This window comes from Nicotiana tomentosiformis, chromosome 3 (assembly GCF_000390325.3).
Source record: "Nicotiana tomentosiformis chromosome 3, ASM39032v3, whole genome shotgun sequence".
NCBI classification, from domain to species: domain Eukaryota; kingdom Viridiplantae; phylum Streptophyta; class Magnoliopsida; order Solanales; family Solanaceae; genus Nicotiana; species Nicotiana tomentosiformis.
The window spans coordinates 74,189,134-74,215,266 of NC_090814.1; the positions used below are offsets into that span (position 1 = coordinate 74,189,134).

General features: G+C 38.2%; 2 protein-coding genes across 2 annotated transcripts; both read left to right on the forward strand.

Moving 5' to 3' along the window:
• Positions 1–7,622: 7,622 nt before the first annotated feature.
• Positions 7,623–12,881, forward strand: LOC117280015 (uncharacterized). Its single transcript, XM_033659671.2, has 6 exons — positions 7,623–8,075; positions 8,256–10,228; positions 10,571–11,084; positions 11,228–11,295; positions 11,548–11,797; positions 12,183–12,881. Exons 1-6 carry the CDS (start codon positions 7,623–7,625, stop codon positions 12,879–12,881), a joined length of 3,957 nt encoding a protein of 1,318 aa, XP_033515562.2.
• A 555-nt stretch (positions 12,882–13,436) lies between these two features.
• LOC138908015 (uncharacterized) lies at positions 13,437–13,913 on the forward strand. Its single transcript, XM_070198645.1, has one exon. The coding sequence runs from the start codon at positions 13,437–13,439 to the stop codon at positions 13,911–13,913; it is 477 nt and encodes a 158-aa protein (XP_070054746.1).
• Positions 13,914–26,133: the final 12,220 nt, after the last annotated feature.

The following is a 26,133-nucleotide window of genomic DNA, read 5'->3' on the forward strand; positions in this document are numbered from 1 at the left end:
GTTTGGAGCCCAGAGGGCTCGGGTGAGTTTCGGATAGGCTACGTGATGATTTCGAACTTGGAAAAATTTGATTTTCTGCAAACTTTAGGCTTCTGGTGTGTTCTTCTTCGCGTTCGCGAAGGTACTCTCGCGAACGCGAAGAGCAAATTGGACTGGCACATTTTGTGCTTCGCGTCCGCGACTGAGGGAATGCGTTCGCGAAGGGTCGAGGTGTAAAGCTTCGCGTTCGCGAAGGATCGAGGTTCAAAGCTTCGCGTTCACGATCGAAGCCTCGCTTTCGTGAAGGGAAAGAGGTTAGCCAGGAAAATTTGCCTTCGCGTTCGTGAAGGGCATCTCGTGTTCGTGAAGGACAAGACAGGCAAGCATCGCGTTCGCGAACAGTAAAATTTGGACAATAAAAATTGTGCTTCGCGAACGCGAGGCACTGACCGCGTTCGCGAAGGGTAAAAATTCAAGAAACAGAACTTAAGTTCTGGAAAATGAGATTCGTCCAATTTTCAACCATTTTCCATATTTGAGCTCGGTAAGGCGATTCTTGGGCTATTTTCACGAGAAAATATTGGGGTAAGTGTTCCTTATCCTATATTGATTATATTTCATGATTCCATACTCATTTATATTATGAATCCGTGAAATTTTGGGAGAAAAATCAGATTTTTATAAAATCTTCCAAAAACAAAAATTTGAGATTTGAAGGTCCATTAGACATCGGAATTTGATAATTTTTGTATGGTTGGACTCGTCTTGGAATGGATATTCGAATTTCGTAAGTTTTTTCAAGATTTGAGATGTGGGCCCCATTGTCAATTTTTAAAGTGAATTTCAGATTTTATCCGAAAAATTAGTAAATTTATATGGAATTAATTCCTATGATTCGTGTTGAGTATACCGAATTGTTTGTGAATAGATTTGACGCTTTTGGAGAAAAATTCAAAAGAAAAAGCTGTGGTCGAGTAATCGATTGAAATTGCAAAGCGAGGTAAGTGTCGTGGTTAACCTTGACTTGAGAGAATAGAACCCTTAAATTAGTTGTTATGTGAAATGTATGTGAACGGCGTATAGGCGAGGTGACGAGTATCTATACGTCGTCAAATTAATTGTTTGCATAATTATTTGAAAATCATAAATCGTTTTAAATTATGAATGAATTATTATATTAATTGTTTCACTCATATTCCTTGAATTCCTATAATAATTGTACATGCTTATTTGACTTATGTGTCTTAATTGCTATTTGACATTTAGCATATTAAATATTGAACTGCCTATTTTCTCCACGCTAATTGCTATTGTTTGTTCATAAATAAATTATAATTATAGTGCGTCTTGATGCTTAATAGTTTCTCATTAAACGTGGTATTTATTGGAGTAATATTTATTACAATTATGAGTTGTTTAAAATTATATTGGTGGAACGGGTTACACGCCGCAACGGAAATGAAAGCATATATATATATATGGGGGATCAGATTGCACGCCGCGATAGACTTATTTAAAAGTCAATATTGGGAGATCTGATTGCACGCCGCAACAGACTTATTTAAAAGTCTATATATACTTGATTAAAATAAATATATGAGAGGATTGAAAACGAATATATCGTAGGAGCGGTTTGCACGCTGCAACAAAAATTGGTTGAAATAATAATGGGTTATGACTGCTAAGTTGGCTTCAATTATTATAAATGAGTTATATGATTTATTTATATTATTTGTTGTTGTTACTAATATTGCGTACATGTTAATGTAAGTGACCTGCCTTAGCCTCGTCACTATTTCGTTGAGGTTAGGCTCAGCAGTTACCAGTACATGGGGTCAGTTGTACTAATACTATACCCTGCACTTCTTGTGCAGATTTCGGAGTTGGTCCCAGCGGCGTATCATAGACTTTCTCGGATTTCAGCTATTAGAGGAGACTTGAGGTATAACTGCCTCGTCTACTTTACTTTAGCTGTGTGTTTGTTTTCAGGTAACTTTATTTTATTCAGACCTTTATTTGTATTATTCTAGAAGCTCTTGCACTTGTGATACCAATTCTGGTATGGTATTTAGACACCGTTATTTTTATGGATTATTCACTACATTACAGACTTTACTTCCGCATTTGTTTCAATTATTATTAATAAATTTAAAATTATTTTAAAATGGATAATATTATTCTAACGTTGGCTTACCTAGCAAGTGAAATGTTAAGCGTCATCACGGTCCGAAGGTGAAAATTTCGGGTCGTGACATAAGAGGAGTCTTCCAGAGAGACATGGATTTCGTTTAGTCATCTTTAGGCTCATGTTATATATTTTATTCTTGTAGTTTTTAAGCTCTATATAATAGTGGATGGGGGTTGCTGGAAAAAGGAAAAATCATGTGCTACTCGTTCATACGCCTCTTCTATACTTATGTGCTCAAGATATGCTATAATTATTTTTTACTATAAACACTAGTCTTGTCCGTAGGAGATGATAAAGAAGACCTGCTTGTTATTTGCTTTTACATGAAACTTCCATAATTGGCATTTGAGTAGTACGTCGGTTTTTTTTTTTTAAAAAATAGTTCATGTCCTATTATGGGTCTATTTTTAGCTTTAAACTAAAGGCAGAACTTTCTTTTATTAAATCATATTTATCATCCTTTTATTAGTTATTTCAATTTCCAAACACTTAAGGAGTTTTATGTTTAATCTCATCATTAGTTTTTGTTGGTTTTATAACTGATAGGCTATTGTCCAGTGGACTAATATTTCACTTTTATTTAAATTTTGTGAGTATACTATATATTCCGATAATTATTATTTTTACTCTAGTTGATTCTTGGTAACATTTTCACCCATTTTTTTTTCTTATTTCCTATGCATATAGCTATCTAGTCTATTAAACTTGGTGTATTGTGTATCTGATTATTAATTCAAGGATCTTGAATATTTAAGAGACCACTTCATCGCTTTAGTTAATTTAATTAATTCGGAGGCCAACATGAACTCTTATTTGTCTTATGTGTTACTTGTTAAGTCTCTATGTGCTCCCTTTTATGTGACGCTAATAAGAATAGAAATAGAAATAGAAACTTGAGATTTTCTTTAAGTCTAGATCCATCCCTCTAGAATAGTGTCCGAAGCCTCCTGGACTATAGGAAGGGACGAGTAGTTTTGAGTTAAGACGCGATTTAGAATTAATTAGTGCGCTCTTAAGTTAACAACTTAAAAATAGTAATGAGGGTAGCGGACATGATACACAAATTTTTCGAATAGCCATTGCACTTTCGGCTATAAAAGTCTTAGCAGACTTTGCACGGGAGTTGATCCATCAGGCTTAATAATATAGGTCCCCCTTTTATGTAATTAAGTAGGCTTTTTACAATTCTTACATTTTTCCGTTACTAGTTTTAATTAATTGCTTTGACCACTTAGGATTAATTCACAACTCAGCAACCTTCAACTTAGTTTAACCCAATAATCCCACATAACATAAAATTCGGTCGGGACCCACAGTTGTGGACCTCGAATAGTGCCTAACACCTTCTCTTCGAGATAATTTGAGCCCTTACCCGATCTTTGGTGACGTTGACTAGTCAAACAGAGTTTTTCACAAATAGGTGTCCTAACGTACCTTAAAAATTGTTAGGTGGCGACTCTTCTCTTTTAATACCCATTTAAAAGAGTTGTCACATGTCGAAATTCGCTTTCGCGAGAAAATGGGACGCGACAATATGACGACTCTGCTGGGGATACTCAGGTTCTTACCATAACATATTTTATTTCTATGCGGGATTTTTGTGTGATCGTACGGTTTAATTTCTTATTTTATTTGTTTACCTTTATATTCGTCTTATAATTTTACTATTTTGTTTGTGGCTTTCTTTATAGACCCCCTCTTCATTCCCTTGGTTATTTATTTTTTTATAAATGCCTTTAAGTAGATTTAGCTATTTTTCCTTTTTTTTTCCTCATTTGTTTAATTCGTATAATGTTTGTATTTTTACTTACTTTCGTACATATCTTTGTTTACTTGGTGATTATATTTTAGTTACTCTTCATGTACACCCTCTTCCTCTTTCCCTTAATTGTTTATATTTCAATTACTGTTCTTTTTTATGCACATCCTCTTTCCCTTAGTTGTTTACACTTTATGCATGCCCTCTTCCCCCTTCCCTTATTTGTTTACTTTGAAGCATGCTTTATTTTTTTCATGTACATCCTCTCCCCCCCTTCCCTTATTTGTTTATCTTTGTTTTTCTTTTAAAAAAAAATGCTTTGTTTTGCTTTCTATGCATATCCTACTCCCTTTCCTTATTTGTTATATTGCGTATCTACATATTTTTCTTTACTTTTATTAGTTAACATGTTTTAACCATATATTTTCTCCTGTTTATTTGTTCAAATTTTATTGATCGCATTTACTTTACACTTATCGTTTTTATCATTTTTTTTTATTTCAAATTAATCCCATGTCTAATGTTTTCAACTATATTTGTTATATGTTGACGCTTTGATAATTGTCATCCCGTTCATATTTCCTCCACTTTGAAATTTTTACACTAGCACACTTATAGTGGTTACGTGTTTTCACGGCCGTGCACTCTCAAAATTCCTTTTAAGGAAAAGTTCTGTGGGTAGGTCGGTCAGCGGTGTGCCGATGGTCACAGACTTTTCACTCCCAAGTTGTCCGCTTGGGGGAACCTTTGGTCTAGACAACCTACTCCTGTTCAATAGAGCCCAACCATGATATGACTTTTAGAAAAATCTTATTTTTTATAAACCTAGGTCGACGCAATATCCTTGGTTTATTAAGTCTGATAGTATGACTATGCCCAAGTCCAAAAGGGTCTACGACCCTAGAAGGATGTAATCATAATTTATTTGCATTTTTTGCGGAATAAATGTGCCTAAATGTTGACCATTTGCTCTCAAGTTAGGGGAGGGGTATAAGGTAACCTTTTATAAATACAGGCAATCATGAATCAATCCAAGGCTTATCCAAGGTTTAGCATGGTCTGGTACATACCCGATTCACTAAAGGGTTGGTGGAGAGATCTGGGCATTCAGGGACAAGGAGAAGTACACAAAGTATTGGGACATTTGCCTTCGCTTATGGAATTCAAGCCGTGCAAATAACTCATTGAGGCGGTCATTGCCTTTTGGGACAAGGAAAGAATGGTATTCAGATTTGGGGATGTTGAATTGACACCATTGCTAGAAGAAATCGGAGGTTATGTTGAAAATGCAAGTTTGTTGTGGAGGAATAAAAAGTAGGAATAAATCCTTCACCGCAAGAGTTTCGTGAAAAGATGGGATTGCAAGGAGGCAAAATGATGACCCATGTAATGAAGTCAAAATTTCACTTCAATACTTGTATGATAGATTCAGTCATGGGTACGTTCGAGAGATATATAATATAGAATCGCATTGTCCCGATGCATTGACCCAAAAGAGAACTTTTGCATTTGTCATTTGTTTTCTGGGGCTAGTGATTTTTCCTTGAGGGGCTAAAGAAGAAATTCACACCCGACTTATCATGGTAGCTGATGCACTATTTAATGGGATGGACAGTAATCTTGGTACTATAGTGCCTATGATCTTAGCTGACATCTATCGGTCTCTAAGCCACTGCAAAGACGGGGCTAGACATTTCGAGGGATGTAACTTGCTACTTCAAATTTGGCTGATTGAACACCTCCAAAAAGTTAACGAAAAGCAAGCTCTTCGCAAGCCTATTGGAGATGACTATATTCTATCACATGACTTGAGAGTTACTTTAGGGGTCAAGAAGATAAAACGCCCCGCTGATGTTGAAGGTTGGGTTAGGCTGCTAGATCGTTTGACAGAAGATTCGGTCCAATGGATGTTTGACCGGTTCCCTTCCTCAGAACTGGTAGTTTATGCCAAGGAAACCCCATACTTGGTTTTGATGGGAGTCCGAGGCCTTCGACCCTACGTGCCAATAAGGGTTCTTAGGCAAGCTGGGAGAACGCAGACTATACCAAGGGTAAGCAACTTGAATCGTTACATGATTGACTATGAAAGTGATAAAATACCATTTGTTAAAGACATTCTCAAGATGTGAAAAAAAAAAAAGAAATTCATGATGGTGGACACTATAGCAACACACAGGTATCATGCATGTCATTGGTTACGTTGAGTGGTTGCATGCTGACATAAAAGGGTCAGTCTCTCCTAGCATCAAGGGAGGGGAGCATATCATTGACAAAGAGGCTCGAGCACAAGTCTTATATCGTCAATTCAAAAGAAAGGCTCATGACTCTGAAACCCGGCATCGAAAGCAACTTGAGGATCACGCAAATGAACTGGAAGAAAAGGATAAAGAGATAGAGCATTGTCGATTTCAAGCTCTTAGCCTGGAGCAAAGCATGCTAGAGTTCAGCGAAGAATTTCGTCGGCAGGGGGGAGAATGTATCAACAAGGGTTTTGAGGTTGGAGGTAATCTAGCAAAAGCATACCTAGTGACAAGACATAGTCATTTCGAGAATGCCATCCGAGCTGCGAAGAAGTCAAAGATTGATGAAGGAGCATCTGCAAGCTAGACTAGGAGTTTTTCTTTCATTGTTATTATTGTTATTACTTATTTATTTTTTGTCATTTACTTATGAACAATTGTTATTTTGGGGTATTTGAGAACAAGTGGAATGAAACATATCGGCACATTTATTTCTTGAATATTCGCTAGGCCTACCTCTGGCAAAAAGAGGTCCCCACATTAGGGCATGCTTTAAATATTCTAATTGAATGGTTTTTCACTATCTTTATGTGTTGTGTGTTTACGTCCTACAACTTTTTATTTTGCTGCAGTTACTTCACCTTGCTAACTTGGCTATTTTTTTCTTTCTTTTTCTTTCCTTTGTTTTTTTTATTCCCTTTCCTAAAGGTTGATTTGTGCATCCTGACTGTGTTATCATATCATACTCGATCAAAAGGGCCTCCACCACCTCCTCCTCCTAGCAATCCCAACAACAAAAGAAAAGGTCAAATGGAAGATGCAAGCGGTATGGCTGGTAAGGAAAGGATTCCCACTCCTAAGGAAACTGTGAAAACATGTAACGGAAGTATGGCATGACAGAATGAGTTGACCCCCATTTGGACCAAAGGATTATGGAGTTACAAGGCGAATTGGAGCAAGTTCGAAATATTGCAAAGTTATCCCTCTCCCTGAACATTCTAGACGTAAATCACCAAGACGACTCCAACAAAACCACTCCTGAAAATAACCAACCCCCTCCTCAGAACAAACCACTGCCCCTGAATCCGCTGCCACAAGCTCCACAAAATCAATCACCTCAAACCACTCAATACTATCAAAACCCTCCAATAACCCAACACTATCAAATCCTGCCACCCCCAACAATGCAACACCAAAGTCAACCATCATTCCAAACCTCGCAACACCATACCAATCCAATACTCCCACAAAATACTGTTTATCCCCTTGCCCACAATACCCCACAATCCATTACTCATACCCATGATCAAACCCAAACATTTATCAATAACCACCCATATACCCAAATTCCCGGAACCCACCAAACTAACCCCATATATGTGAAAACCTTACCATACACGCCCAACAAGCTCAATGTATACGTGACCCCACCGAAAAAGACATGCTGATTAAAAGTATGGCCGAAGAGTTGAAAAGGTTGACCGGAAGAATCCAAACTGTTGAAATAGGGAAAGGTATTGAAGGTTTTAATTATGAAAATTTGTGCATCCAACCTAACATTGAGCTGCCCGAAGGCTACAAGCCTCCGAAGTTTGAAATGTTCGATGGTGCTGGTGACACAAAGGTTCATTTGAGAATGTACTGTAATAAGCTCGTGGGAGTAGGAAAAAATGAGAAAATCCGCATGAAGCTGTTTTTGAGAAGTCTTACTGGGGACGCTCTATCTTGGTACATTGGCCAGGATCCAAAGAAATGGCACAACTGGGTTAACATGGCTTCTGATTTCATGGATAGGTTCAGATTCAACACGAAAAATGCTCCAGACTTGTTCTATATTCAGAATTTGAAGAAGAAACCCAATGAAACATTTAGAGAATATGATACTAGATGGATATCTGAGGCAGCCAAGGTACGACCGCCATTAGAGGAGGGTCAAATGAACAAATTCTTTGTGCGAGCCTAGGACCCCCAATACTATGAGAGGTTGATGGTTATTGAGGATCATAAGTTCTCAGATATCATCAAGTTAGGAGAGAAAATCGAAGAGGGTATTAAAAGTGGCATGTTGACCAATTTTGAAGCTTTGCAGGCTGCTAACAAGGCCCTGCAATCGGGGTGCATTTCAAAATTGAAGAAGAAGAAAGAAGTGAGCGCCGTAATGGTAGCACAAGGCCCGAGGACTCCCTTAACATACCAAACACCTCCTCCTTCATATAAACACATACCACCAACATACCATTATCCCACAATCCAACAACATGTCTATGACACTCAACCCGTATACTTCCAATCACCTCCACCTACCTACCAAAATTACCCGAGACCCAGAGCCAACTTCGAAAGAAGACCGCCTAGACAATACACTCCACTTGCCGAACTTATAGCCCAACTATACGAAAGGCTAAAAGTTGAGGGCTATATCACAACCATTCCCCCTGCTGTCGACACGCCCACTAAATGGGTTAACCCTAACAAAAGTTGTGCTTACCATTCTGGCATGAAATGGCATACATTGGAGGAATGTCGCTCTCTGAAGGATAAGATACAAACACTTATTGATACTAAGTTGATTCACTTAAAGCGGTCCACACCAAATGTTCATAATAACCCTCTTCCCGATCACAAAGAGGGGGGAGTACACATGATAGATACTGATGAAGAATGGGATGAAGAAGGATCCATTGGGTTTATTCGGGATGGGGATACTGTGGTGGTCCCTCCTGTGGTACCTCCACCTGCTGTGGTGCGAGTTTGTGCACCGTTTGTAGTTGAATTGGCTGTATCTCGGTCACCGTTTACTTTCACGGTGGCTCCATCACCTGTTTATAATTCAAGATCTGTTCCATGGGACTATGAGGCTGAGGCAAGGAGAAAAGGTAAGTCCAAGATAGAGGAAGCCGGAGCCACACAAGGTATGACCAGAACTGGCCGAGTCTACACGCCTGAGAGCATGACCCAAGGAGGATCGAGTAAGGAGAACATGCAAAGGCCACCTGTTGTAGAAGTAGGAGTCGAGGAGATTTGGAGAAAGGTGCAAGCTAAAGAATATTCTGTGGTTAAACATCTGAACAAGACTCCTGCTCAGATATCTATTCTATCCTTGTTGCAGAATTCTGATGCACATAAGAATGCTTTAATGAATGTTTTGAGCGAAGCATATGTGCCGGCCAATATCACAAGTAAAGACATGGCAAATATGGTGGGACATATATTTGAGACCCACAAGATTTCTTTTCATGAATATGAACTACCTCCCGAGGGGCTCAGCCATAACAAAGCGTTGCATATCACTGTGCAACATGAGAACAAGTTCATATTCCGAGTCTTGATCGATGGGGATTCTAGTCTGAACATATGTCCATTAACCACATTGAGGAAATTTGGTATAAATCTGTTTGAGATACATGAGGGAAGCATGAATGTGAAGGCTTTTGACCGTTCCCAAAGGGCTACTATCGGGGAAATCCATTTGAGGTTGAAAATCGAACCGACGGTATTCGATGTGGAATTCCAAGTGCTAGACATCTCAACCACCTACAACTTACTGTTGGGGAGGCCATGGATCCATATGGCTGGGGCTGTTGCTTCGACTCTGCACCAAGTTGTTAAGTTTGAATGGGATCATCAAGAGGTGGTTGTTCACAGAGATGGAAACAATCCCATAAACACCAATCAAACAGTCCCTGTGGTCGATATAGAGAGAAATGTAGGAGGAGGTACCTTTTACACTATCGAGCTAGTTGGAAATATTGAACAGAGTAGATGGTGGAGTGATCGAGTGATGAGTATGATATTGTGGTTGGGATATGAACCAGGTAGGGGCCTTGGTCCTAAACTGGAGGGAATAGCTAAACCTGTGCAACCTCGTTTTCAAAAGACTACTTTTGGCTTGGGTTATAAGTACACCTCACGGGAATTTAAGGACTGGACACCTCCTTGGAGCGGGTTTTACTATCCTCTGCCAAAGCCGATACCGCATTTGCACCAAACCTTTCGAAAGGCTGAAACCATTTGGGGAGATAAAGCAGACAACATCCTAGAGGGGGTGAAGAACTTGTTCCTGTCAGAGCACGAGGACAATGGAGATTGAAAAATGTGGTACTATTCGGGGAAATGGAGGAAGACACAATCCAGGCTATGGAAGCTGGGGCTATGCTCAAAAATTGGACTGTCGCTCCATCCCGAGCTCACCGCGCACCTGGTTAGCTTTTGGCAATTTAGCATCTCAATGTTTTAATTATCAAAAAAAAAACATTTAGCATTTCCTGTTTTAAATAAATGCTCAAGTGATTGAGCCTTGTTTTTATGTTTATTTTCGCATTATGTTTAAAATAATTCTGCAATTTTCTTAATGAAGTATTTACCTTTTGTACTTATTTTTATCTTGTTATCTTTATATTTCAGCAAAACTATTTTCTATCATGTTGAATCTACAAGCGTGACATGTAATGAGATAACGCGACATGAAATAAGTGATTCAGAGGATTGGGACGACGATACACCGCCTGAAGAGATTGTTAAAGAGATAGAGAATTTTGAGAATAAACCCAAGTCAAATTTAGAAGATATTGAGGTAGTTAACTTGGGTAATGCCGCAACAGTCACGGAAACTCGCATCAGTGTTCATCTATCATCGGTAGATAAGGAAGATTATATTGAGTTCTTAAAAGAGTACACTACCATCTTTGCTTGGTCCTATGATGATATGACGGGTTTGAGTACATCTATAGTAGCCCACAAGCTACCTACTAATCCAATGTGCCCCCCTGTGATGCAGAAACTCAGAAAGTTCAAACCAGATCTAAATTTGAAAATCAAAGAGGAGGTTACTAAGCAATTAGAAGCCAAGATCCTCCATGTTGTCAAATACCCTATTTGGTTAGCTAACGTTGTGACCATGCCTAAGAAAGATGGAAAGGTTAGAGTTTGCATCGACTACAGGGATCTCAACAAGGCAGTCCTAAAGATGACTTTCCATTGCCAAACATACACATTTTGATCGACAATTGTGCAAAGCATGAACTCCAATCATTCGTAGATTGCTTTGCCGGATATCACCAGATTAGAATGGACGAAGAAGATGCTGAAAAGACTGCTTTTATTACGCCGTGGGGGTATATTGTTACAAGGTTATGTCATTCGGTTTGAAGAATACTGGGGCGACATATATGAGAGCCATGACTACCATCTTTCATGACATGATCCACAAGAAAATTGAGGTATATGTAGACGACATCATAATCAAATCAAAGAGGAGCTCAGACCATTTGACTGATCTTAGGAAGTTTTTTGACAGACTACGGAGATATAATTTGAAGCTAAACCCCGCAAAAATGAGCTTTTGGGGTACCCGCTGGCAAATTATTGGGTTTCATTGTCAGTCGTCGGGGAATCGAATTGGATCCGTCAAAGATCAAAGCTATTCAAGAGTTACCACCGCCGAGGAGTAAGAAAGATGTGATGAGTTTCTTGGGACGCCTCAACTACATCAGTCGTTTCATATCCCAATCAACCGTGATTTGTGAGCCAATCTTCAAGATGCTGAGGAAGGATACTGTGACTGAATGGACTGAAGAATGCCAAAAAGTTTTTGATAAGATCAAGGAATACTTATCTCAACCTCCTGTTATGGTTCCTTCTGAGCCCGGAAGACCGTTGTTATTATACTTGTCCGTGCTAGATGGGGCGTTCAGATGTATTTTAGGACGACATGATGAAACTGGCAGAAAGGAGCAAGCAATATACTATCTAAATAAGAGGTTCATACCATACGAGGCCCGCTATTCACTGTTGGAACACACATGTTGTGCCTTAACATGGGTAACACAAATGTTGAGACATTATTTTTGTGCACATACTACCTATCTAATCTTGAGGATGGATCCTTTGAAATACATCTTTCAGAAGCCTATGCCTACCGGGAAACTAGCAAAATGGTAGATATTGTTGAGTGAATTTGACATTACCTATGTCACTCAAAAGGCAGTCAAAGGGCAAGCACTGGCGTACCATCTAGCCGAGAATCCCGGAATACAAACCATTAAGCACATACTTCCCCGATGAAGAAGTGCTATTCATTGGGGAAGACATCTCAGAAGCATATAATGGTTGGAGAATGTTCTTTGATGGGGCTGCAAACTTCAAAGGAGTAGGAATTGGAGCGGTGCTAGTATCAGAGACCGATCAACATTACCCAATATATGCCAAACTCAGGTTCCCGTGCACCAACAATATGGCAGAATACGAAGCTTGTATTCTAGGACTCAGGCTAGTCATCGACATGAACATTCAGGAAATACTAGTAATCAGAGATTCAGATTTGCTGATACATCAAGTGCTTGGAGAATGGGCTACCAAGAACTCAAAAATACTGCCTTATTTACACTGTGTGCAAGATTTAATCAAGAGATTTGTCAAGATACTATTAAAGCATGTTCTTCGGACTCAGAACGAGTTTGCAGATGCCTTGGCCACATTATCATCCATGATTCAACATCCGAATAAAAACTCCATTGATTCCATACCTATAGATATACGCAAGCAACCTGCCTATTGTACTCATGTTGAAGAAGAGTTCGATGGGAAGCCATGGTTTTATGATATCAAGGAGTACTTGGAGAATAGGAGAATATCCAGAAAGTACTACACATGTTCAGAAATGCACATTGCGGAGGTTAGCTTATCATTTCTTTGGGAGTGGAGGAATCTTGTATAGGAGGACCCCCTATCTAGGTTTACTAAGATGTGTGGACGCTAAGGAGGCATCTAGACTACTTGAAGAAATCCATGCTGGAACATGCGGACCTCATATGAATTGTTTCACTTTGGCAAAGAAGATATTGAGAGCTGGATATTTCTGGATAACTATGAAAATCGACTGCATCCGGTATGTCCAAAAATGTCATCAATGTCAAGTTCATGCCGATATGATACGAGTTCCGCCCAACGAACTCAATGTGACAAGTTCGCCTTGGCCTTTCACTGCTTGGTGTATGGATGTTATTGGTTCCATCGAAACCCCCGCATCTAATGTACATAGATTCATCCTGGTTGCCATTGATTACTTTACCAATGGGTGGAAGCCACGTCATATTAGTTGATCACCAAGAAAGTTGTAGCGAATTTTGTGCGAGATCATCTTGTATGTCGATTTGGGGTCCCCGAATCAATCATTACAGACAATGCTGCCAACCTCAATAGTGATCTGATGCAAGCTATGTGAGAGAAGTTTAAGATCAAGCACCGCAACTCTACCGCTTATAGGCCTCAGATGAATGGAGCTGTAGAGGCTGCCAACAAGAACATCAAGAAGATACTACGCAAAATGATAAATAACCACAAGCATTGGCATGAGAAGCTACCTTTTCCATTGCTGGGATATCGCACCACTATCCGCTTTTCCACTGGGGAAACACAATACCTTTTAGTATATGGTACTGAAGCTGTGATACCCGCTGAAGTAGAAATACCATCTTTGAGAATTATACAAGAAGCTGAGTTGAGTGATGCTGAATGGATACGGAGCAGATACGACCAATTAACACTTATTGACGGAAAAAGAATGAATGCAGTATGTCATGATAAAATCTATCAGAATAGGATGGCTAAAGCTTTCAACAAAAGAGTGAAGCCTAGGCAATTCACACCAGGGCAATTGATTTTGAAAAGGATTTTCCGCATTAAGATGAGGCGAAGGGTAAGTTTTCACCAAATTGGCAAGGCCCTTATATGGTTCATCGAGTCTTGACAGAAGGGGAACTCATACTAGCAGAGATGGATGGAGAAGTATGGCAAAAACCTATCAATTCAGACGCCGTCAAAAGATAATACATTTAGAGACAATCTTTTGTATTTCTGTCTGATATACCATGAACTACGTTTGACCTGATTCCCGTTTAAGAGGGGATACGTAGGCAGTCCTATGGGTTCAGTCACATTATAATAAAAATACAATTTTTCCTTCAAGACAGAAACTGGGGCAGAAATTTTGAGGGAGCCCTCAAAATTTCATAAAGAAATTTGGCATTACAGCATCAGAACATTGCCAGAAAGCATAAAGAGCTAGAGTAATCTGAACTGGGGTAGAATTTTTGAGGGAACCCTCAAAATTTCATTCAACATAAAGAAATTTGGCATTACAACACCAAAATATCACCAGAAGGCATATCAGAGCCAGAGTCATCTGAACTGGGGCAGAATTTTGAGGGAGCCCTCAAAATTTCATTCAACATGAAGAAGTTGCAGTGTCTCAAAACATGTTACAATTTTACTATTCAACAAAAGCTTTTTTTTATGTATGTGTCTCATGCATTGTCACTTATTTTATTAAAAAAACTAATTTTTATTTATTTATTTATTTATTTTTATTTATATATTTATTTATTCATTTATTTTGAAAAAAAAGGATAACTCCTAAATCACTTGTTTCCAAAATCACTTGTGTTAGCCAAATATGTTTCCCAGGTGAAGCCCGGGGATTCAAAGGCTAAAGTCGGGAGCAAGGACAACACGCGGAACCAAAAGCACGAATCAACCTTTCCCTCAAACTTACAAATTTTCTTTGAATGCAGGAATATTAGGAACAACATTGTCAAGAATACTTGCAAAGGATATACGATGAAATCACTATCTGCACAACGACATACATTGCGAAGAAAAATTTCGTAAGAATAAGAATTGCTAAACGTTGTTTTCATCCTTGCACAAGGTTTAAACACTGACTTCATCCTTGCATAAGTCTAAATACTGCCCTCATCCATGCATAAGTCTAACCACTGCCTCACATACTTACATAAATCTAAACTCTGCATTGCATGGCTGAAAGATCGCCCCATATTGCATCTGCATGGCTGAAAGATCACCCCATACTGCATTGCATGGCTGAAAGATCGCCCCATACTAGATTGCATGGCTGAAAGATTGGCCCATACTGCATCTGCATGGCTGAAAGATCGCCTCATACTGCATTGCATGGCTGAAAGATAACCTCATATTATATTGCATGGCTAAAAGATCGCCCCATACTGCATCTGCATGATTGAAAGATCGCCACATACTGCATTGCATGGCTGAAAGATCACCACATACTGCATTTACATGGCCGAAAGATCGCCCCATACTGCATTGTATGGCTGAAAGATTGCCACATACTGCATTGCATGGCTGAAAGATCGCCTCATACTGCATTGCATGGCTGAAAGATTGCCCCATACTACATCTGCATGGTTGAAAGATCACCCCATACTGCATTGTATGGTTGAAAGATCGCCTCATACTGTATCTGCATGGCTGAAAGATTGCCTCATACTATATCTGCATGGCTGAAAGATCGCCCCATATTGTATTGCATGGCTGAAAGATTGCCTCATAATGCATTGCATGACTGAAAGATCGCCTTATACTACATTGCATGGTTGAAAGATCGCCTCATACTGCATTGCATGGCTGAAAGATCGCCTCATACTGCATTGCATGGCTGAAAGATCGCCTCATAATATATTGCATGGCTGAAAGATCGCCTCATACTGCATTGCATGGCTGAAAGATCGCCTCATACTGTATTGCATGGCTGAAAGATTGCCTCATACTGTATTGCATGGCTGAAATATCACCTCATACTACATCGACATGGATGAAAGATCGCCTCATACTACATTGGCATGGATGAAAGATCGCCAATTTATCCAAAGGGTTCATCGTCCAAAGGCACCATTTTCATGGCCTGAGGACACTTTTTCATGGCCTAAGGATCTAAAAGTTGCACATCATTATTCAAAGGCATCATAGTCCAAAGGCTTCATCCTTATGGCTTGAAGATATCATTTCATGGTCTTGGAATCCCTTTATTATACATTTCATGGCCCGGGACATCATGGTATAAGGACATCATTCTCATCGTCCGGCGATAGCATTCATGGTCTAAAGGGAACACGCATCATGTTTGAATCTCACAGTCACATCTATGATATTACGACTATATGTGTATATGTTTTCTGCATTCGTTGTGTTTTAAGTTTTACAGGTAATACGTAAGGTAACCTTTCTTCAAATGGGAGCAATTCTTGCTCCGGTTTCCGTTCAATGTTCACATTCTTTTCATACCCTAAATAATTGCCAACCGATAATCAAGCATTTCTTTTTTTGTAGTGACTCCCTATCATATTGCCTTAAGCAGTCGTAACGGTCGTCTTCATGTCATTGCTGCTCTTACTTTCCTTTTGTGACACCAACCACTCACAACACCATCCTACTCAAAGAAAACCATTCTTCGAAACATACAACTTTTCTTAGCGAGTTCAGAGGTATTGTTCGCCTTTGGATCTAGAACTACACATAGCCTGATTCTCATAAAGCCCGAGATATGTAGGCAACTCAAAAACCGGAGTTCGACCACAGTATTTTCAAAATTCTTATTCCTCTTTTTCTTATACAAACTATCTCATCAGTCGGGCAAAATTGGTTACTATGTCAATTTCTTTGCCCGACAACTCTTTCATCATTCTCGGGCAAAGAGGGGCAGCTGTTGACATCCAATTTTGTCCCTCGTTTCTTCTAATTTATTTATTTGAGCTTCTATATCATTAGTATATCAAATGTGTTACTTTACCTTATTTTATAACAATATAAGGTCAATTTTTCATATTCATTTATTATTTTCTCTATTACTACTCTTGTTACTATTTTCTTATTATTCTTATTATTACCTACTAATTACTATTACTACCACTACTTCATTTGTTATTATTATTATTATTATTATTATTATTATTATTATCAAAAGTCATCTCACTCATGCATTTACGGGTTTTTTTTTTAGAGTTGATCAAGCAAGTTATACTTTTCATCATAATATATTTAGTTTCACATTGCATTAAATCTACTTTTATTTTACAAATATTTATTTGGGCATCTTCCTACTTATAGGTCACGATACTTTAGCAACTTATTTTATTACATAGCTTTTATTCATATGGTCTACTTGCTTTGATCAATAATTAATATTTACTTCTTTTTAGCTAACATATTATTAGAATTTTAACAAATAGATATATCTTGAAGAGAAGCTCAATTATATAAAAGAAGAAGGAAAAAGTACATCCTTCTCTAACCCAAAATTTCACAACCCATCAGATTATCCCTAACCATTAATCCCTTTACTAATAACCCATGAATACCCAAAACCCTTCACTCAAAACCATTAATCTTTCTCCCAGAACCCATGACCTACTCAAGTCAACCCTTTCCAATTCCCCTTCGTTCAAAATCGTACCGGCAAATTCATCTCGTTTCTTCTTCATTTGATTTATTATATTCTCATTCCTTTTCTATGTCCTTTCTTACTTTATTTTTCTTACTTTTCTTCCTTATCGAATCCGTAAAGCAATTGATTTTTTATCTTAATTATGAGCCAATATATTAGCTCCATTTTTAGTCAAAATCGCCGACGCGCCTAAAGATTCACCTACTCTTCTTCCCATTCACAGGTTCGGACTTATCAATTGAATGTAGACAGGTTTGAGGTAGGCGTTTCATTTGTTACTGATTGGATTATAATTTTAGAAGTTCAATTACATATATTTCTCTCATGATTTTAGGTTCAAATTTCACTGATTATGGGTAAGTATTTTAATCCTTTTCTGTTAAAATAATCACCAGCAGCTCTTCTTCCCTATTTCAATACTCAAATATCGCCCCAATCCTCGAATTTCTTGTTGACAGAATTCTTGTTTTTATATTCTAAATCTTTCTTTATTTGGATGATTCTTTTTCATTATAGTGACATGACTTAAGTCTAATTTACTAATATAAATACCACTAGTTCTATACACCGGGGGGGGGGGGGGGGGGGACCTGGAATCACGATTTTCACTATATAGCTATTTTATTCTCCTCTGTTCTTTCGAAGTAAAAATCAAGGCAGAGCTTTAGTCTTTATCTTCGTTCCAGACAAAGCTTTAGTCTTTATATTTTCTCGATACAATTGGAGCCTATCGAGTTCGAGTATTGGTTTCTCATTATTACTGTTCTAATTTTCGCACGGGTTGTGGCATATTCCGAAGAGTAATTAGCTTATTTGTCATGTTGAAGTTACTGGATTCCTAATCTTTTTATTATATTATTCCGTTCTCCAACTGGTTAGTTTCTTAAGCAATGCATTACTATCCCTTGACGTGCTAGTTTTTTGTTAGAATAGACTAGTTGTCTTCTTTAGTTTTTTTCTCTCTTTTACTTTCTTCTGCGATTTGTTCGAGCTTGGTTATGCTGAATGTTGTGCGGCATACGTCACTTGAATTTCCATATGTGCCTTCCTCCTATGCTTGGTTTAAAAAAATTAAGCAAAACCTTATGGCTTGGTCATCTATACATCATGTGCTGGGACTAACCTTGCTATTTTTAAAGTTGTCTCCCCAACTGGATATATGCCACGCTTATTTTTTTTGTGCTGGTTTTGAATATCTAGATGGTCTGTAGATTATATAATAATTAGTTAAATACTAGAGATCCTACCTTTAGGATTCAATGGTAAATGAGGTCGACAATCTGTTTGTGGCAAAATCTATCTAGATGTATGTCTTTAATGTGCTCTTATATGACTGATAGGCAATTGACCTGAATTGAATATTAGATATCATGCTCTAATGTGCTCTTATATCATGCTTTTAGGAAATAGCAATAATCAAATCAAGTATGTGAAAAGTTATAAGTTCATTCAAGAATTGAATGCTGACCTGGTCGCTTATTTCTTTCCTATTGACATGTATATTCATATTTGTGTGAGTTGACTTGACAGAGTCTCAAACTCTAGTTTGGGCTAAGTTTGGATCAGGAAAGTTGGGAAGGTCCTAAGAGGAGTCTTCCAGAGACATGGATTTCGTTTAGTCATCTTTAGGCTCATGTTATATTTTATTCTTGTAGTTTTTAAGCTCTATATAATAGTGAATGGGGGTTGCTGGGAAAAGGAAAAATCATGTGCTACTCGTTCATACGCCTCTTCTCTACTTATGTGCTCAAGATATGCTTTAATTATTTTTTACTATAAACACTAGTCTTGCCCGTAGGAGATGATAAAGAAGACCTGCTTGTTATTTGCTTTTACATGAAACTTCCATAATTGGCATTTGAGTAGTACGTCGGTTTTTTTAAAAAAAAACAATAGTTCATGTCTTATTATGGGTCTATTTTTAGCTTTAAACTAAAGGCAGAACTTTCTTTTATTAAATCATATTTATCATCCTTCTATTAGTTATTTCAATTTCCAAACACTTAAGGAGTTTTATGTTTAATCTCATCATTAGTTTTTGTTGGTTTTATTACTGATAGGCTATTGTCCAGTGGACTAATATTTCACTTTTATTTTAATTTTGTGAGTATACTATATATTCCGATAACTATTATTTTTACTCTAGTTGATTCTTGGTAACATTTTCGCCCATTTTTTCTTATTTCCTATGCACATAGCTATCTAGTCTATTAAACTTGGTGTATTCTGTATCTGAATATTAATTCAAGGATCTTGCATATTTAAGAGACCGCTTCATCGCTTTAGTTAATTTAATTAATCCGGAGGCCAACATGAACCATTACTTGCCTTATGTGTTACTTGTTAAGTCTCTATGTGCTCCCTTTTATGTGACGCTAATAAGAATAGAAATAGAAATAGAAATAGAAACTTGAGATTTTCTTTAAGTCTAGAACCATCCCTCTAGAATAGTGTCTGAAGCCTCCTGGACTATAGGAAGGGACGGGTAGTTTTGAGTTAAGACGCGATTTAGAATTAATTAGTGCGCTCTTAAGTTAACAACTTAAAGATAGTAATGAGGGTAGCAGACATGATACATAAATTGGCCATTGCACTTTCGGCTATAAAAGTCTTAGCAGACTTTGCACGGGAGTTGATCCATCAGGCTTAAAAATATAGGTCCCCTTTTATGTAATTAAGTAAGCTTTTTACGATTTACAATTCTTACATTTTTCCGTAACTAGTTTTAATTAATTGCTTTGACCACTTAGGATTAATTCATAACTCAGCAACCTACAACTTAGTTTAACCCAATAATCCCACATAGCATAAAATTTGGTCGGGACCCACAGTTGGGGACCTCGAAGTGTGCCTAACATCTTCTCTTCGAGGTAATTTGAGCCCTTACCTGATCTTTGGTGACGTTGACTAGTTAAACAAAGTTGTTCGCAAATAGGTGTCCTAACGTACATTAAAAATCGTTAGGTGACGACTCTTCTCTTTTAATACCCATTTAAAAGAGTTGTCACATGTCGAAATCTGCTTTTGCGAGAAAATGGGGCGCGACACCAGGTATTGGAGATATCGGACTTGAGCAGAGTTAAAGCGGAATTGTAAGGATTCAAGGTAGAGTTGTTTGGTCATCGCAGTCCCTTGAAGTCTTTTCATTTCATTGTACTGCTATTTTGTAATCAAACAGTATTGTATATTCGGTCCTCGTGATCATTCCATGCATCCAGTTAGAGTTCGTGACTCAATACCACCAGTCTTGGGAGGTTGTATATTCATATTTATTCCGTTGTTAGTTTTGGTTACTTATTTAATTAAAAAAAATGGCTTCAAAATATAATAAAAATAGGCTTAAGACTAGGTGTCATCACGACGTCTGTGGTGGAATTTTTGGGTCGTGACAGTAAACCTTGCTTTTGGTCTTGCTACTTTGTTGAACATGAGCTTTTCCATTCAACTCTTGGATAGTTACCAAGAAGAGTTAAATAGATTTGCCTTGTCAAGCTCTTCTTGTGAATCTGCTCATACTGAATATTGCAGCACATTTCTTTAGAAGAATCGACTTACAAATAATTAGTACCAAGCAATCATAAAGATGATATTTCAGCTGGATGCGCCCAATGTAACTAAAATACACGTAACTTGCCATGTCTGAGGTATCTACTTGATACACTTGATCGCCATTTGAAGTGTCTCAATGGTAAATGGGTCAAATATTATATTGAAGTGTACAATTTAAATGGGTAACGGTACTTTATAATCATTCTTCACAATTGACGTATCACAAGATATTAATTTCTATTTTTTTTTAAACTAAAATTGTTTTCTTGAATATCCAGTAACTTAAGAAGGAATTTGGATTATTTACAATTGTTTCTCCGAAGTCCAGACTAATGAATACGATCTCCAATATTAATCCTAGTCCGCTTCTTTTCTTTTTGCTTACTTTATATAAGTGTCCCAACCGATTCAAACCGTTCATACTTTATTTTCTCAATGAAGACAAATCTTACGCTAAATAAATCTAACATCGCAGCTTGATAAATTAGAAAAATTCTCCCATTTTGATTTATTTGCGGTACTGCATAAAAACTTCATGCTGTTTGAAAAACAGTACTAATAAAACAAATTATGGAGTTGAATTCATGTGGTTGAGTAACAAATTGTTAAGCTTGTTACTGAGAGCGATTTCAGCGTCCATAAGAATCTTCGACTCCCATGTCAACTGGGGAATGTGAAGGCCATCATTCAGCATTATAGGCAAACCCACACTAATTGTGAAACAAGTTCCGAGGAGTCACTCACTACATTTCAAAAGATAATAAACATAATCAAGTTAATTAACTGTTTGGCTTATAGCAAGATTTGCAAATATTTCGCTCAAGAGTTAAGAAAGTGTAAGGGAAAAATCGGGCATAAAGTTATCCCCGATTTTCCGATAAAGAAACGAGAGGGAAACACGATTTGACATGACCTCGAGTAAAGCCGCGGGTTTCCACGTCTCAGAGCCCGGGAAGTACTAATAATGCACCCGGGACCGAACACGGCCGAGCATCGAGTCCGAGCAGAGTGAAGGGCCTAGACTAGGAAAAAAGACGGTTAGGCCCTCAGCCGAATGTTACAGCGCAAATCTCGCCCGACATCAACTGCATATCAATGTTTACTTGGAGGGGAAGAGTTTTTATCGTATTTAGACTTGTACTAGGATTGAAACTCCCCTATTATATAAAAGGGAGAACTTTTTCATTTTAAAATCACTATTGATATGCATATCAAAGCAATCAAATTAACTTTTGTTCTTTAGGTGTTGTTCAAAGTGTTGTTCAACTGCTTCTTTATTAAGTTGTAATCGAGCTCGTTACGAGGGCAAAATCGGAACCAATTCCCAAACGTCCATTGCAAAGCTAGACTTGCTCATCCATTGTCATACCCCTATTTACCCCCAAAAGATATGTGTTTTATGGATTGTCGTGGGTTAAAAAGTTTTTACAATTAAAGTAATATTTTTGAAGTAGGGATTATTTTATTATTCAGAGTCGCCACTTGGAATTTAATATTTGGGTGTTCCAAATTACCTTTTATTTGAATCCTTATTCAAAGGAAGATTTGACTCTTTTATTATTGGTTTGTAAAAATAAAGTTCGGGTAAGAAATTCTGTTGAGATGGAGATGAAGAGATGTTGGTTCAGAGATTTACATAGCTGAAACAATGGTGTAGTTTAACAACCATTTTTTGATGGAAAAGGTTTTTTATTTATTTTTATGAATGTGTCCTCATTTTTCAGATCTGTTTCCCCTCTCTTTTGTGTGCTATGTGTGTGTTTATCCGTTCTCCTTCTGTACTTGGGGAGATGAGGGTTTTAGTAAGTGAGGGAGGTAAATAGAGGACAAGTGAGGGAGGTAAATGGAGGACAAAGACTGGGGGCAAAGAGTGGAGGATAAGGAGTGGGGAACATGAGTGGAGGAATGAGTGGGAAAGTGGAGTGGGGTAAGTGAAAAGTTAGGGGAAAAAATTCAAGTACGGTCAAAAATTAAGTGCTCACAGCATGCCCCTCTTTGCTTGAAAACATGAAGAGTTTTCAGGCAAAGACAAAGTGAGTCATGTCACTAATTTTTGACTAAACTGTTATTCAAAAGAAAAAGAAATAAAAGATATGGTGCAACCGTGTCTTGGTTATGGACAACCTATATATACTGGGGTATAAGGGAATCGGGTCATGTGTAGCTCAAGAAAAATGATGGAATGATGAGTTGGAGAGTCGAGTGAGGTTCCGTCGAGGCTCCGGTTCGTGGTCCTGCTATTTCATCAAAATCAAAATAAAAAAGAAACTAAACAAGTATATGAGTTATGAGTTACAAGATTCCTATATATAAGTCTTCTAAAGTTTGATCTCGAATCTTGAATAGAGAATCATGCAGACTTTTGATTTGAACCTTGATGATTGCTAGCTGTAGGTGCTAGTTCATTATTCTACGGCTTCTTCTGATCAGAACGGGAAATGTAAAGCTCGTAACTTCAGTTATGTCTTAAGCGATCCATATCCTTTCCATTTGCTTCTGCATTTGGATTCACTTATTTTTCTTTTCTTTTCTTTATTCTGGATTGAGAAATATTCTTTTGGTCATCTCGAACCCTGTGCCTCGAGCTAAAACCTGCTCAGACACCAAAACAAACAAACGAATGAACAAAATTTTTCTGCCCTAGTTTTCACTAGGAAACTTTCGTGAGTTATTGTAACAAAATTATAAACTACTTCTTTATTAAAAGCACTAAAGTGTCGGGAATGGTGTACCCTGAAAAAACATGATAATGATATTTTTTTTTTTGTGGAATGGTGTACCCTTCTAGTCAAAATGATGTCTCAACTAAGGATTGGTGTACCTTATATTGGAAAAATGTGGCAAGGGAATGGTATACCCTATATTGGCAATGCTATCAGAGAGTGGTGTACCCTGCATTTAAGATCAAATTAACTAGGGAGTGGAGACCATATATTAGAAATGAGATTAGGGATTGGAGACCTTATGTCTAAAATAAAATTAACTAGGAATTGGAGACCCTATGTTGGAAAAGATACTAGGGAATGGAGACCCTATGTCTAAAATAAAATCAACTAGAGAGTGAAGACCCTTTGTTGGAAAAGGAGACTAGGGAGTGGAGACCCTATGTCTAAAATAAAATCAACTAGGGAGTGGAGACTCTATGTTGAAAAAGAGATTAGGGAGTGGAGATCCTATGTCTAAAAATAAAATTAACTAGGGAGTGGAGACCCTATGTTGGAAAAGGCGACTAGGGAGTGGAGACCCTATGCCTAATACAAAATCAACTAGGGAGTGGAGACCATATATTGGAAAAGAGACTAGGGAGTGGAGATCCTATGTCTAAAATAACTTTAACTAGGGAGTGTAGACCCTATGTTGGAAAAGAAACTAGGGAATGGATACCCTATGTCTAAAATAACTTCAACTAGGGAGTGGAGACCCTATGTTGGAAAAGAAACTAGGGATTGGTGTACCTTGATACTAGTAAGGAAATATAACCAAGGGTTGGTACCCTGTCTTACTGAAAAAGGAAATGTAACCAGGGGTTGGTGCCCTGTATTACTGAAAAGAGATGTAACCAGGGGTTGGTGCCATGTATTACTAAAAGAGATGTAACCAGGGGTTGGTGCCCTGTATTACTGGAAAAAAAAATGTAACCAGGGGTTGACACCCTGTATTACTAAAAAATAAAATGAAACTAGGGATTAAGGCCCTGTATTACTGAAAAGGGATGTAACCAGGGGTTGGTACCCTGTATTACTGAAAAAGAAAATGTAACCAGGGGTTGGTACGCTGTATTACTGAAAAGGAAATGTAACCAGGGGTTGGTGCCCTGTATTACTGAAAAGGAAATGTAACCAGGGGTTGGTGCTTTGTATTACTGAAAAGGAAATGTAATCGGGGGTTGGTACCCTGTATTACTGATAAAATACTGAATTCCCTAGGCGAAAAGGTTCTACCTGGGTTAAACTACGAAAAGCAAACCTGAGCGAATAGTATTTCTTCTCGCAACTATGAACTGGATCCCCCTAGGCGAAACTGTTCTACCTGAGTTAAGCTACGTAAAACAACCTAAGTGAAGAGTACTTCTACCCGGAACTATGAGCTATATCCCCCTACGCGAAACGGTTCTACCTGAGTTAAGCTACATAACACAACCTGAGTAAAGAGTACTTCTACCCAGAACTAAGAGCTGGATCCCCCAAGGCAAAACGGTTCTACCTAGGTTAAGCTACTTAAATCATACTGAGCGAATAGTACTTCTACCTGGAACTATGAGATGGACCACCCTAGGCGAAAAGGTTCTACTTGGGTGATGCTATGTAAAATATCGTGAGCGAAGAGTACTTCTACCCGGAATTATGAGCTGGATCCCCCTAGGCGAAAAGGTTATACCTGGGTTAATCTATGTAAAACATCCTAAGCGAAGAGTACTTCTACCCAGGACTATGAGTTGGATACCCCTAGGCGAAAAGATTCTACCTGGGTTAAGCTACGTAAAACATCCTGAACGAAGAGTACTTCTACCCGGAGCTATGAGCTGGATCCCCCTGGGCGAAAAGTTTCTATCTGGGTTAAGCTAATTTAAAACATTCTGAGCGAAGAGTACTTCTATCCTGAACTATGAGCTGGATCCCCCCTAGGCAAAACGGTTCTACCTGAGTTAAGCTACGTGAAACAACCTGAGTGAAGAGTACTTCTATCCGGAACTATGAGCTGGATCCCCCTAGGCGAAACGACTCTACCTGAGTTAAGCTACGAAAAAGAAGCTTGGGCAAAAAGTACTTCTACCCAGGACTATGAGCTGGATCCCCCTAGGCGAAAAGGTTCTACCTGGGTTAGGCTAATTTAAAACATCCTCAGCGAAGAGTACTTTTACCACGAACTATGAGCTAGATCCCCCTAGGCGAAAAGGTTCTACCTAGGTTAAGCTACGTAAAACAAGTCTGGGCGAAGAGTATTTCTACCCGGAAATATGAGTTGGATCCCCCTAGGCGAAAAGGTTCTAACTGGGATAAGCTACGTAAAACAAGCTTGAGCAAAGAGTACTTCCACCTAGAAATATGAGCTGGATCCCCCTAGGCGAATAGGTTCTACCTGTGTTAAGCTATGTAAAACAACCTGAGTGAAGAGTACTTCTACACGGAACTATGAGCTGGATCCCCCTAGGCAAAAC

Bases quoted from the DNA above. Each gene is read 5' to 3' on its own strand.
- LOC117280015 (XM_033659671.2), top strand. From the start codon at position 7,623: ATGGCCGAAGAGTTGAAAAGGTTGACCGGAAGAATCCAAACTGTTGAA. The intron at 8,076-8,255 runs GTACGACCGCCA...GAAGCTTTGCAG, and splicing joins GGATATCTGAGGCAGCCAAG to GCTGCTAACAAGGCCCTGCA. The intron at 11,296-11,547 runs GTTATGTCATTC...TTTCATTGTCAG, and splicing joins TGGGGGTATATTGTTACAAG to TCGTCGGGGAATCGAATTGG.
- LOC138908015 (XM_070198645.1), top strand. From the start codon at position 13,437: ATGAATGGAGCTGTAGAGGCTGCCAACAAGAACATCAAGAAGATACTA.